At 29.6% G+C, this 13,493-nt stretch overlaps 4 protein-coding genes across 7 annotated transcripts; 2 read left to right on the plus strand and 2 right to left on the minus strand.

The window, feature by feature from the left end:
• Positions 1-1,113: 1,113 nt before the first annotated feature.
• LOC117223266 (putative ATP-dependent RNA helicase DDX10) lies at positions 1,114-5,215 on the plus strand. Of its 2 annotated transcripts, XM_033475467.2 has the most exons (12): positions 1,114-1,316; positions 1,397-1,588; positions 2,093-2,365; positions 2,445-2,566; positions 2,649-2,850; positions 2,920-3,082; positions 3,342-3,525; positions 3,593-3,769; positions 3,868-4,094; positions 4,172-4,368; positions 4,447-4,844; positions 4,948-5,215. In XM_033475467.2, the coding sequence occupies exons 1-12, from the start codon at positions 1,224-1,226 to the stop codon at positions 5,078-5,080; spliced, it is 2,361 nt and encodes a 786-aa protein (XP_033331358.2). In that variant the 5' UTR covers positions 1,114-1,223; the 3' UTR covers positions 5,081-5,215. The 2 variants fall into 2 exon arrangements, with proteins under 2 accessions (XP_033331358.2, XP_076378393.1); XM_076522278.1 differs by lacking the exon at positions 1,114-1,316 and having other exon boundaries at positions 1,440-1,569.
• On the minus strand, positions 4,876-7,280 carry Idh3g (Isocitrate dehydrogenase (NAD(+)) 3 non-catalytic subunit gamma). 2 transcript variants are annotated; one of them, XM_033475468.2, is made up of 3 exons: positions 7,169-7,280; positions 6,821-7,049; positions 4,876-6,652 (listed from the first exon to the last, which is right to left on the minus strand). In XM_033475468.2, the coding sequence occupies exons 2-3, from the start codon at positions 7,034-7,036 to the stop codon at positions 5,714-5,716; spliced, it is 1,155 nt and encodes a 384-aa protein (XP_033331359.2). In that variant the 5' UTR covers positions 7,037-7,049; positions 7,169-7,280; the 3' UTR covers positions 4,876-5,713. The 2 variants fall into 2 exon arrangements, with proteins under 2 accessions (XP_033331359.2, XP_033331360.2); XM_033475469.2 differs by having other exon boundaries at positions 7,136-7,236.
• A 660-nt stretch (positions 7,281-7,940) lies between these two features.
• Positions 7,941-9,973, plus strand: LOC117223268 (chromobox protein homolog 1). 2 transcript variants are annotated; one of them, XM_033475473.2, is made up of 4 exons: positions 7,941-8,091; positions 8,506-8,603; positions 8,695-8,923; positions 9,011-9,973. In XM_033475473.2, exons 2-4 carry the CDS (start codon positions 8,508-8,510, stop codon positions 9,235-9,237), a joined length of 552 nt encoding a protein of 183 aa, XP_033331364.1. In that variant the 5' UTR covers positions 7,941-8,091; positions 8,506-8,507; the 3' UTR covers positions 9,238-9,973. The 2 variants fall into 2 exon arrangements, with proteins under 2 accessions (XP_033331364.1, XP_033331363.1); XM_033475472.2 differs by lacking the exon at positions 7,941-8,091 and adding an exon at positions 8,193-8,361.
• A 207-nt stretch (positions 9,974-10,180) lies between these two features.
• On the minus strand, positions 10,181-13,371 carry Noc1 (Nucleolar complex protein 1). Its single transcript, XM_076522277.1, has 5 exons — positions 13,140-13,371; positions 11,934-13,049; positions 11,249-11,858; positions 10,767-11,177; positions 10,181-10,686 (listed from the first exon to the last, which is right to left on the minus strand). The coding sequence occupies exons 2-5, from the start codon at positions 13,047-13,049 to the stop codon at positions 10,196-10,198; spliced, it is 2,628 nt and encodes an 875-aa protein (XP_076378392.1). The 5' UTR covers positions 13,140-13,371; the 3' UTR covers positions 10,181-10,195.
• Positions 13,372-13,493: the final 122 nt, after the last annotated feature.

The following is a 13,493-nucleotide window of genomic DNA, read 5'->3' on the forward strand; positions in this document are numbered from 1 at the left end:
ATATGTCAACAACGAAATTTGTAATAAAACGATTGATAAAATGATTCATTGACCCATACAGTGGGCTACGCGTGATTTCATTATTTAATAAAGTCGAGGAATTTAAAACAAGTTACTCGATGAGGTGTACGATTTTTAAAAAAATCGAAGGTATTTTTGTAATTCTTCTTGAAAATCTGTGTAACTTTGAAAATATGATTTGAAAAGGAGCACTCGTACAAATAATAGTTTCGAAAAAGTATATACGCTAAAGCAAAAATTGATCTATTATGTACTTAAGTTTTACAAAGTTAAGCTACACTTAGTTATAAGAATCGCGCAAAAAAATAGTATGTAGAAGGAAGTGAAACGAATAGATCATAACATGATAGATTCGGATTTATTAATTGTTCCGCGAGCGAATGCGATCATCGTTTAACTATGAAGGTTTTAATTAGTTACTTCCCGAGTTGATGTTCCTCATAAAGAACTTTTCTTCTGCGAACGCGAGATTAAACTGCATTATAACACATAAAATATATGATATATATATATAGAAATTATTATAACATATTTCTATAGTGAACTGACTTCAAAATGGATGACCTAATATAATACCTAACATTGACAGCAGCACTTTTTTAAAAATGTGAAACATTTATCATTCTGAACATTTTAACATAATAACATTAATTTTATAATATTAACGTGACTTTATTAGCATATAAATACCTTAATAAAAAATTATGAGGTATTATTTATTATAATTTTATTCTTATATTTATTATTTATTATTATATCAAGTGTTTTCCACATTTCTATTAACGTAGTGCACAGGTTTGATTACCATTTAATTAGTTCCTTCTTTAATTGAAATTTCTAGTTAATTACTTTTTGTAATTATTTTCAAATGGGAATATTTCTATCATATAATCTACTTTTGTAGTTTTAATTTGAACCTCTAAAAGTTTGAAAATGTTAACATATTCGGTGTCATTAAATTATATATATTCGTAGCAGAAATGATGTACATAGAATACTCGATTCATAATAATAGCTCCAAAATACAGCCTATTGAATATTCTGTTCCTATAACTCGCCTCGGCTTAACTGCAGAAAATAGCATACTGTGTCGCCACTGTACAATTGTGTAGCTCCATCACTTGCCATGTGGTTTCACGAAGAATTGTCAACATAACCTTTTAAATTTTCTATTTAAAGTGTTCAATGTGACAATCGTAACAATGCCTAAGAAAAATAAAGTTAAAGTTTATAGAAAAAAGAAACGCGTTCCTGAGACAAAAATAATCACAGAACTACGATCCAAATATGATGACGTAAGTATTAATGTCGTCCACAAATATGTAAGAAAATATGGAATGTGTAACTTGCTTTTACAATCGATATATGATTATAGATTGACGAAACGAAGGTAACAAAATTTAAAGATCTCCCTCTATCAGCAAGAACCTTAAAGGGTTTAACAGAAAATGATTACATTGAAATGACAGACATACAAAGGCAAAGTATTGGATTGGCATTGCGTGGCAATGATATTTTGGGAGCTGCAAAAACTGGTAGTGGAAAAACGTTAGCATTCCTTATCCCAGTAAGAAATTTGATTAAACTTATCATTTAATCTTTTGACTGCTACAAGCTTTAACTGACAACTATATTATTTTACTACATGATACTGACATGATAACTACTTTTCTTATGAATATCGGAACATTATGTTAAAGTCACATAGAGTTCCGTCATTGGACAAACTTTAGATGATATCTGGCTACTCGAAGTTGTATAGGTATTGAATAGGGTGCATTTATTGACATATGTTTAAAAAATTAGAAGTCTTTAAATATTGTAAGCAACGTGATGTCCGCTATCTTAAAGGACAATGATAGTTTTCATGAAGCATCTGGCCATGGAGTAAAGAAGGCAGAGGTGTCTTTTGGTAAAAGGACTGTGTTAAATCACTCAGCACTTACCCAGAACCGTTAATGAGGAAGATACATTTCTATCCATGCAAAATTTCTGACATCTTCTATAGTCAAAGGATTAAAAGTATACACAAATAATGTACAATAAAAATGAAATGTTCTTATTATTAAAGGTTCTGGAAATTTTGTATTGCAAACAATGGACTAGATTAGATGGAGTTGGAGCACTTGTCATCACACCAACTAGGGAACTTGCTTATCAAATATATGAAACATTGCGAAAAGTTGGGATACACCATGATATTTCCGCTGGTCTTATTATTGGTGGAAAAGATTTAAAGTTTGAGAAGAAACGTATGGATCAGTGTAACATTATCATTTGTACTCCAGGACGTTTATTACAACATATGGATGAAAATCCATTATTTGATTGCGTAAATATGCAGGTATAATTGCACAAAAATGTACATGATTTATTATAATATGAAACTATTGTTATATTCTTACTCATTTTTTATATTACAGGTGTTAGTATTAGATGAAGCTGATCGTTGCTTAGATATGGGTTTTGAACAAACTATGAATTCTATTATAGAAAATTTGCCTCCAGAAAGACAAACTCTCTTATTTTCTGCAACTCAAACGAAGTGGGTATATTAATATTATTTATATTAATCTTGAATTGATTGATATTATATTTACAATCATTGTTATTATAACTTTCATTAGGTCTGTCAGAGATTTAGCCAGATTGAGTTTAAAAGACCCTATGTACATATCTGTTCATGAGCATGCTACTCATACTACACCTGAAAACCTTCAACAAAGTTATATTATATGTGCCTTGGAAGATAAATTGTCAATGATATGGTCTTTTCTGCGGAATCATTTAAAACAAAAAATTATTGTATTCTTCTCTAGCTGTAAGCAGGTACAATAACACTTGACATAATTATTTATAAAGAAATATAACAAAAATAACAACATTATTTGTACTTAGGTCAAATATGTATATGAAGTGTTCTGTAGATTAAGACCTGGCATAAGTTTGTTAGCTCTTTATGGTACCTTGCATCAACTCAGACGAATGGAAATTTATGAAACATTCTGCAAAAAGCAATTTGCAGTTTTATTTGCCACTGACATTGCAGCTCGTGGATTAGGTTTACAAGAAAAATTGCGTCTAGAAGGAAATTATCCAATTCATATATCTGTTCCTTGAGTATAACATGCAGATGAAACCGCAGAAAATTCTTCGATATGTATTTTAATATATTGATGCAACTCGGAACAATATATATATATATATATATATATATATATATATATATATATATCATTGGATAATAATCCTTGCTAGTTAAATATTTAAAACTATTAATTATTCTGGATATTATTTATAACACAGTCTATATATTCTAGATTTTCCTGCTGTGAATTGGGTTATACAAATGGACTGTCCTGAAGATACAAATGCATATATACACCGTGCCGGTAGAACAGCTAGGTTTCAAAGTGGTGGTGAATCTTTATTAGTTTTATTATCTTCTGAAGAAAGCATCATTGCAAAACTAAAGGAACGTAAAATACCAATATCCATGATCCAGTAAGTTAAAAATAACAAAAAAGGGTAACAATTCAATAGTATTTAACAATAAAATTCTTTTATTTAGGATAAACCCAAACAAGTTGCAAAATCCTCAACGCAAAATAGAAGCATTGTTAGCGAGGGATGTATCATTAAAAGAAAGTGCTCAAAGAGCATTCATATCGTATGTAAAGTCAGTTTTTTTAATGAAAGACAAAGAAATTTTTAATGTTCGTGCATTAAATACTGACGCTTATGCGAGGTAAGAAAAACACAAGTTATTAGAACAGTTTGTTTATTTAAGCTATACTCATTATGTTAAGATATATTACTTTACATTGCCATTATCGTTGTAATTAGATCATTAGGATTAGCTATACCTCCGAGGATACGATTTTTACAAAGAATAGAACAAAAACGACAGATGTCTAGTAAAACCTTCGAAAACAAGGAATCAGGCACAAATAACAAACTGGATAATTACAAGCAGAAAGAAGATGAACAGAATTCTATTAGCGATGAAAGTTCTAATGAAGATGAAAAAAATATCAAAGATCATAAAACAAAAGCAAACAAATTTACATTTGGTATGGAATTTACATGTAGTTATAAAATTATTTCTAAATTTTGCAACAATATTTTACTATGCTTCGTTCTGATATAGATGATAGTGATGATGATGATATATTGACTTTAAAGAGAAAAAATATTGATATTAACGATATACCTGAAATTTCTACTAACGACGAGATTTTGGATTCGAATAAAAAGAAAGCTGTTACAAAGGCCGCTGTTGCTAAAAAAATTCTTAGGAAGAAAATAGTACCAAATAAGAAAACTACTTTCAACGAAGATGGAGAGGTTTGATCGAATTTTTTAGATAAAATATGATAATATATATATTTGCAAAATATAATTGCAAAATTTTTCAATTTTTAGGAAGTACTGGATCCTTCAAGAGATAAGCTTTCAGAAATAGCAAGACAATATGAAAAAGAAGTAGAATCTGGTATTAACATAGAAATAGCCAAACAAATATTGCGCGAAGAAGATAAATTTGATAAGCAACGCTTTAGACAAAAAGTTAAAGAAAAACACAGAGAAGAAAAACGCAAATTAAAAGCTAGTAAAAAGAAAGAAGATGAGAATGAAGATCATGACGAAGAAGATGTAGAACATAGTGATGAAGGTAGTGCTAGTGAAAGTGAGCAAAGTGAACCAGATTTATCATGGTTGCCAGATCCAGATAAAATTTATGGTAAACAGGATAAAAATGGCGAAGAGGAATCAGAAAGTGCTAACTCTGAGGAAGATGAAGAGGAAAGCAAAATACATAGGTATATGTTACAATAATTAGTACTAAACATATCTATAAAAATATACCTGTTTTATTCGTAACATTATTTTGATCTTTGGTATTTATATTTTTGTCGTTTACAGGCCTCTTAAAAGGAAACTTTTAACACAGAAGGAATACAAAAAAATAAAGAAAAAACAAAAAACATTACTTGATATAGAAAACGCACACTTAAAAGCGGACGAGGAACTAGCATTACAACTCTTACAAAATTAAATGAGGATGTATATTTTCCATGGTTGTTGAAGAAATCTTTAATCTTTTTTCTTTTTATATGTAGTACAACATTGTTATCATCATTATCATGTAAACAAATTCAAACTGATTAAAGAATTTATCAACAGAAACGAATTTATCGTTGTTGGCATATCTTTAATTTCGCATTTCAGTCATTAACTCAGATCTAATATGTATGTATATAAAGATGACTCCATAAGCAAACAACATTATTTAATAAGATTGATCTAAAAACAATCGTTTACATGTCAAACGTATCCTACAAGGATCATTACAATATTTGAACAACTGTATACATTAATACTAATGCTTACAATGAATATTTTACAAATTTTATAATTTAATAATTCATCATGCGATAATGTCATATTAGATAAAATATTTAATATTTAATACGATTCAAATTGTGTTAATTTATTTAAAACTTATAATGTATAGCTTTGTGCAACTTATGTGAGTTTAGATTTATGAGTATAATGACTTTTGTCAATCATAATGACAATGTAATACTTTAACAAAGAATGGAATAATTCTTGCTAATAAGCAAAATCCAATAATACGCGGATACTTTTCTACGAATTTTAGCATTCAACAAAACATACTTTTTCAGTCTTAATCGGATGCTAATTTAATGTGCTTCATAATGGAATCAATCACTTCCTTGCTTGTAGCTTGTCCACCAAGATCACGAGTTTGAATACCTTGATTGATCGTTTTATTAATTGCATTTTGTATTAAAGTAGCATGATGCTTGTGTCCAAGATGACGCAACATATCAACTGCAGCATTTAACATTGCAATAGGATTGGCAATATTTTTTCCAGCTATTTTGGCACCAGTATTACGAGTACCTGGCTCAAATATAGTATAGTGGTCACCAAAGTTTTTACCAGCTAATAATCCTGCTCCACCTAACAAACCACAGACTACATTCGACACAATTGCTCCATATAAATTAGTTGTTAGCACAATGTCAAACTGATGTGGATTGGAGACCAACTGCATACAAGTGTTATCAATAATCATATCATTGTGAGTAATATCTGGATAATCTTTAGCAACTTCCTTTGAAATTTGTAAGAACAAGCCATCAGAAAGTTTCATTATATTTGCTTTATGAACAGTAGTAACCTTTTTCCTTCCATTTCGTTTAGCATATTCAAATGCGTATCTTGCAACACGTTCAGAATTAGAGCTTGTAATGACTTTCATGCTTTCTACAACACCCTTTACACTTTCGTGTTCTAACATGGCATATTCTCCCTCTGTATTTTGTCTGACAATGACAATATCAATATTTTTATGACGTGAATTTACTCCTGGATAGGATACACAATGCAAAACATTCACATAAAGATCCAACTCATTTCGAAGAGCTACATTTCGCGAAATTACTTCAGCTTCTCTACTACGAGTTTCAATATTTCCTTTTAATGCTACACCATTTCTACGAATTGATGTAATAGCATAATGTAGGTCCTCATTATCATCTGCATTCGGATCAATGTCTACATCCTCAAAGTCTACAGGTACACCAGCATAACTGAACACCTATAGCAAGTACACAAAAAAGTTATGTAAGACATTTATAGATTTTGGAAACTATCCTTTAACTTTGTTAAAAAATATTACAATAATTACAAAGAAAGAATAAGACTAATAATACAGTAAGGAAAGGTCTTCTACAAGCTGAAAATTGAACACTGTGTTTATATATACCTGTTTAACATAGTTCATTAACTCTGGTCCAATACCTGCACCAGGTAGAAGAGTAACCGTGTGTCGTCCACCATAATGTGCCTTTGGTATAGGCATTACCTTTTTAATAGATGGGGTTTTGTGTTGTATTTCGAATGCAGATAATGAAGCACATCGATAAATTTGAGATATGACATTTTTCGGACGTAAATATTTAACAACGGATCGAGCAGCCATTTCGAATATTTGTCTGTAAATTACGCATAGACAATTATTAAACTTTAATTTTAAGACATACAATACTATAAGAACAGTCAATGATTTTTAAACACATACTCTAATACTTTGCAAATTCTATTTTAACAATACCTTGAAAGTCCTTGCCAACTCTGAATTTTCAGCGCCGTTTCAACTGTCTTTGTAGAACGGCAAATTAACGTCAAAGTTTTAAATAATAGCGCCCTCTGGGCGATTATCAAACTCAAAATTGGCTAACATATGCCTTTTTATTTTCTAATGTGATTTTTGTTTTTCTAAAAACACTATTTACAACTTTAAATAGCAATAAATAGCAAATAAATAGCAATGTTTATTAAATATTGTTCCATAAAACACCTTGTAATATTTGATAATAATTATGCAATATCAAATACAACCACAATAATTTAAGTACAAACATTATCAAGCAACATTATATAATTTACATTGAATGAATAATATGTGAATCAAAATAAAAAATATATTAAGTTTTATGAAAATACTGCATTAAACCATATTTTGCATTTGCAAGTTAAATTTCTCATTAGAATTACTGTATCTAGAAGAAATATTGATGGAAGTGGAAAAAGTAAATCATTTTCAACGTTTATTTTATTGTAATTATTCAATTACATTCATACTTTTGTAAACTTCTCTTTTATTGTTTAATATGAAAAAGTAAATCGTGCAGATGCTGAAGTTTAACGTATAATTACTTTAAAATGATTGGTTGAGATATTATCAAAAGATAATATTGTTATTAATATTGTATTTTGATTGCATTTTTAAGAGAATCGTAAAGTTTTAAGAAAATATATTAATTTCCAAGAAGAAAGCTCTATAGTTTAATCTATTTTTAAAACATATATATATTTAACGACAGAAAACATTATAACGGTCTGCGAAATTTCTTTAGGTTGGTCAACGTGCAATTTTTCGCGGCAACACGGTCCATAATAAGACGCTAAAGCAAAAGAAAGCCCGCCGTATAGCTCTTGCGTGAACATTCGGCTGCTATATTTGCTGTTTTCTAAGTATGTATTGTAATTAAAAATTTAGTATAATAATATAATAACAGAAGTAGTTGTAATGAAAAACGGCATGAATTATTTTTTATTAAATTTATCCACGAGTTCAACGTATAAAGTGTATGACTGCTTCCCGGCTGCCATACCGCCATTTTGCAGAATGTTCATTTCAGTTCACTTTACATCTTGAAAGCTTCAGTTCTGTAGTTATATGTAGTAAAATATATTGTTCTTATCTGCAGCAACAATTTCAATTTGTGCATATAGTTTTTATAGGTGCGGTATTTAACGTAGTCAGACTTTTGTATCAATAAGTCTCCTGTATTCGTTTTGCCAATTTTTTAAAGTTATGCATTTGATGTTTTTATTTATTACTAAATTTTATTTACTAAATACATTTGTTTATATCATTGTTTACAGAAATGAGCAAAAGCAAAGATTCATCTGCTGGTGAAACTGAAGGCGGAGAGGAATTCAGTGTTGAAAAAGTTTTAGACAGAAGGGTGGTGAAAGGAAAGGTAAATTGTATATTATTATTTGTCTTTTTCGCTTATTTATTGACAATTGTGTGAGTTTGTTATAAAACATTCATTAATTTATTGAATTCAGGTTGAATATTTTCTAAAATGGAAAGGGTATTCTAATGAAGACAATACGTGGGAACCAGAGGAAAATTTGGATTGTCCAGATTTAATTGCACAATTTGAAGAACAACGAAAAAAGAAGGAAGCTGCTGCAGTTGGTAAACGTCATGAAGATAAAGAACAAAAGAAACGGAAAAGCACACCTATTCCTACAAATGCTAAAAAGAGAATGACAGAAGAAAAGAAACCTGAAGGTAATTGGTTTTTATACAAGTTTGTTTTAAAATGATACAATTAATGTATTTCATTTCACTTAAACTAATATATTTAATTGTATGTAGGCTTTGACAGAAATTTGGAGCCAGAGCGTATTATTGGTGCAACAGATTCGAGTGGGGAGCTTATGTTTTTGATGAAATGGAAAGGCACAGATGATGCCGATTTAGTTCCTGCTAGAATTGCCAATGAGAAGTGTCCACAAATTGTGATTAAGTTCTATGAGGAAAGACTAACATGGCATAGTCCGACTCATGATGAAGAGAGTTCAACAAAAGCTGATCCAGAGTAGCGACCCGCCTTTCGGTATTCATACACACCACGTTTTAGAATCTGTCGCATATAATAAAACAACTAGTGTGTACAAAATGAAAGTTTAAAGATTTATTGGTCATTGCACAGTAACAATATTTTGGACTTCAGTGTTTTTTACAATTACTAGTAACAACTTATATTTGATCAATAGACAAGTTATATTACATAAAAGTGTCACTATTAGTAAAATAATAATTATTCTTATTATGTACTTTCTTTCAAATATGCATTTTCAGCTTCATTAAATATATTTCTAATAATTCTAATTTTCATTAATTTCTAAGAAAAGGAATGAAACTTATAAATTGGCTACTATTTTGCAGTATAAAAACTTCTCGTTTAATTAATGGCAACTTACATGTTATACAATTAACTTTCACATATTCAATAACTAAACACGTAGTGTATATAAATTGTTTTAGTTCACAATGACATAGAAACTTCACAGATTGATTTAAATACAGTAAGACAATGTACAATGCGTACAGACATCTGAATAGAACTGGTCATCCATATTTTTTGAAATTGTAAAAATGTCTTTAGTAATAAGTATAACTGTACAAGCACCAGTCTTTATGTATGAAAAAATTGATACTACGACAAGAAAAACAATAATGTCTAAGTAACATCTTTTCAGTCTATAAACTAGATTCATTTGGTTATTAAAAACTTAAATTTGTTTTTTAATACAATACAGTATTGATATAATTTAATGTGTAATATTCATTATTCAATTACATCAAAATGATCATTATATAAAATCTTTTAGTATGTAAGTAATCATATAAGTACATACGTTTACCATTTATTGTTTGATGTAACATTACGATTAAACTCAGCCTTTTTTATAATGTTTAAAATTTATTAATATGTTATACATACACAATTATGTGGAAGGGAAATTGAAAATTTACAAAAAATCTTTTAGTGGATGTTTAATGCCTAATCTTTTTTACATTTTTCTTAAAAGTTTTAGAACCTTTTCGTTTCTTCTTGTTAAAAGAACCTTTAAGTTTTTGATGTCGTTTGGTTTCCCAATCTATTTGTTTAGCGCTTGCACCATCTGTTGTATCAAACGTATCTGTGCCACCATGTTTGCCCTTTTGCTTACTGTGTTCTTCAAGCATTTCTGCAAACTTTTCTGCAGATACAAATATATTATTATCTATTCCTTTTTTATTCTTTTTAATTTGTCCTTTATTTTTCTTCGTCTGCTTATTTTTTATGCTTTGCCGAATATCGTCATCAAAAGTATCTTCATCGTCACTCATATCATTAAAATCGATATCACTCATATCATCGTCTTCATCTAAATCTATATCATTTAAATCTTGTAATTCGTTATCTGTGTCTTCATTTTCATCTAAATCTGGCTCTGAATCATTTATCTCATCATCTTCTGAATCTTCATCTTCTTCTTCAGTAACTATAAAAATGATTTAAAAGTTACGAGAACTGAAATAAATCAGTTTCTACGTCGAAGAACAAAAAAAATTATCCACAAACCTTTTTTCTTCTTTTTCTTGCTTTGTATATCGGCTGCAATGTCCAGATCTTCAAAATCTTTACCGTCTGTTAACCTTCCTAACATATCGTCAAATTCCTCGCTATTAATGCTTTCTATATCATCATTATCTTGTTTAGATTCGTTTTTCAATTTTCTCTTTTTCAAATACCGATATAAAAATAATTCGTCAACTGGTATGCGGTCTTCTCTTTCATTGAGATACGAGTCACTATCTACTGGTATACACCGGATACCTTTCGGTGTATACCCCGCACGCTGAGCCAAAGGATCGTTTCTCTTTTGCACTTTTTTATCTTCTAATTTCTTTGGATTTTTAAAAACATAACGATCCAGAAAACGCATTAAAGATAAATCTTCTAACGGATCTCCTGTATAATCAATTAATTTTCCTGCACAAAAATAATATATATCATATGTTGTCGAAGTATATTGAATAATGAAGTAGGTTTGAACGAATTACCTTCAATGATGGTACTAGCAAATAATGCGACACTTGGATGATAATGTTTAGATAACGTTATTAATTCAGTACTTAAGCCTTGAGTTATTCCTGCATAAAGAGGATTGCGGTAAAAAGGATCATACTCTTTTTGTTTAGATGATTCAACTTTGATATCATCATCTATTTTGAATTTAGTTTCCTCATTTTGAATATCTCCAATTGCAACATTTGTTAATAAAATAGAATCTTCTGAGTTTATTGGTTTGTTGATTTCATCAACATCTTCTGTATTAAATGAAATATCTTCAGTTTCGTCATTTTCGTTTTCTATTTTAATATACATCTGCGATTTTATTAATAAGTTTTTCAATGCTTCATTTTTTCGAATAATTTTAGATATAATGTATAAAATAGCACATATCATATTTGCAGGAAAGTATAGTGCAATTTGCAAACTTCTTCTAATAAATGCATATAAACGTGGTATTTTATCGTCTTTTTGGAGAACTCTGAATAACAAATTAAGAAACAATGCACGTTTGTTGGATACTCCAATTTGTGGGTCTAATAACTTTTTATAAAATGTAGAGTAGAATCTACTTGACTGAACCTCATCTTTCCCCGCAACCTACATAAGAAACGTAAAAATTAGATTTAAAAATAACGTTACACTAAATACATTATGCAACATGCTGCAACATACCTGATGTAATAAGTTAAGTGCATTTAATGAAACATTAAAAGACCCAAGATGTACAACTTTGTACACAGAATCTATATGATTATGTAGAATATTTGAATCCATTTTTGCAAATGGATAAGCTCTATTTACACCAGTTAAAATAGCTGCCATCATTCTACTATCTGGTTCCCCCTTTTTTAAACAGGCTTTAAAGAATGCAAAATAAACTTCAATGAGGGTGGATGCAATTTTTTCATCATCTTTACTCAAAATAAATTGCGTTAACAAACAAACTGCATAATATTGAGCACGTTGTGCCACATTTGTTCTAAATAGCAATTTTTCTACTTCTCGTAACACAACAAGTTTCATGTTTGGATGTTCATACAACAACTTGGTTAAACAAAATATAGCTTTAGATCCTACTTTATTGCTTGGATCTCCTATTTTGTTTACAATCAATCCCAGAAGTTTGTGTTCCTGTTCTGAACTTCCAATTAACAAATCTGTCATCACTGATATTGCTGCTTCACGATTAGCATCCACTGTATCTGAAGCAATAGTTGCTAAAGACATAATAAAATGTTCATACTGTTCACGTAATTGGTCTTCAAAATACCAATATGCCATTAACTTTTTCTTTGATGAATCTGTTTTAACTATTGTATCTTTAGTGTTACTTTGATTAATTTCATCCAAGTTTTGCTCTTCAAATTTGAGCAACTTAAATTCTGGATGAAGCAGATCAGACAAAAAGAGATCTCTCAATGATTTAATTACCATAATGCATTGATTATGTTTTGCTATCCGTACTTGATTTATAAGCATTGTGAGTCTAGCCAAACTATACTTTGGATTATCTTGAACAAATACAATAGCAGCTGCAATTTTATCTGATCTTGTACCTTGTGTTAATGCTGTTTTTAACCATGCTGTTTCTGAATTACGAGATTTTGATTCTTTCAACTGATGAGCAGAAGTTTCTGCATCTAAATATCTTTTAGCTTCATCTTTCAACTTTGATACTTCTGTTTCGGATTTAGAATGTTTGCATGGTTTCTCCTGTTTTGAATATTCTTCGTACCACTTTGAATCACTACGGTTGGTGAATTCATCTTCGGTTTCTTTCTTCATCATCTTAAACATTTAAATATTCATATAAAAAACTATTTACCAAAAAATTTAATAATTACAATAGTTTTCTACAAAATGTTTAGAAATTCTTACCTCGTGATTAACCTCAGTTACATCAATAAGTTCTAAAATTTGTTTTTATAAGATAATAAAATAACATATAAATTGAAATGTCAAGCAGATTTCAAGTAGCGGATTTTTGTTTGAGGAAATATTCCTGAACAATTCAGCACGTATCAAATATATTTCTTATTTCAAAATAACAAAAATATACGTGTCAAAGGTTTGTATTGGGTTGCACATGGTCTAAGAACCATTTTCGGGGCAGCAAGGCTCCTCAACTGGGATATGGTACAGAAATTGCTTTGCTGTGATTGGCTGATCATTCACAGCTGAACAATGCTGCCCTCACAGTGAAAGATAAAAAAAGAAAATGACGAGTGAGCA

The sequence above is a fragment of the Megalopta genalis genome, chromosome 5 (assembly GCF_051020955.1).
Source record: "Megalopta genalis isolate 19385.01 chromosome 5, iyMegGena1_principal, whole genome shotgun sequence".
Lineage (NCBI taxonomy): Eukaryota > Metazoa > Arthropoda > Insecta > Hymenoptera > Halictidae > Megalopta > Megalopta genalis.

Bases quoted from the DNA above. Each gene is read 5' to 3' on its own strand.
- Noc1 (XM_076522277.1), bottom strand. From the start codon at position 13,049: ATGATGAAGAAAGAAACCGAAGATGAATTCACCAACCGTAGTGATTCA. The intron at 11,859-11,933 runs GTATGTTGCAGC...TTTCTTATGTAG, and splicing joins CACTTAACTTATTACATCAG to GTTGCGGGGAAAGATGAGGT. The intron at 10,687-10,766 runs GTTTGTGGATAA...TCATTTTTATAG, and splicing joins CAAGAAAAAGAAGAAAAAAG to TTACTGAAGAAGAAGATGAA.
- LOC117223266 (XM_033475467.2), top strand. From the start codon at position 1,224: ATGCCTAAGAAAAATAAAGTTAAAGTTTATAGAAAAAAGAAACGCGTT. The intron at 3,526-3,592 runs GTAAGTTAAAAA...TCTTTTATTTAG, and splicing joins ATACCAATATCCATGATCCA to GATAAACCCAAACAAGTTGC. The intron at 4,369-4,446 runs GTTTGATCGAAT...TTCAATTTTTAG, and splicing joins CTTTCAACGAAGATGGAGAG to GAAGTACTGGATCCTTCAAG.
- LOC117223268 (XM_033475472.2), top strand. From the start codon at position 8,208: ATGACTGCTTCCCGGCTGCCATACCGCCATTTTGCAGAATGTTCATTT. The intron at 8,362-8,505 runs GTGCGGTATTTA...CATTGTTTACAG, and splicing joins TGTGCATATAGTTTTTATAG to AAATGAGCAAAAGCAAAGAT. The intron at 8,924-9,010 runs GTAATTGGTTTT...AATTGTATGTAG, and splicing joins AGAAGAAAAGAAACCTGAAG to GCTTTGACAGAAATTTGGAG.
- Idh3g (XM_033475468.2), bottom strand. From the start codon at position 7,036: ATGGCTGCTCGATCCGTTGTTAAATATTTACGTCCGAAAAATGTCATA. The intron at 6,653-6,820 runs GTATATATAAAC...TACTTGCTATAG, and splicing joins TAATGAACTATGTTAAACAG to GTGTTCAGTTATGCTGGTGT.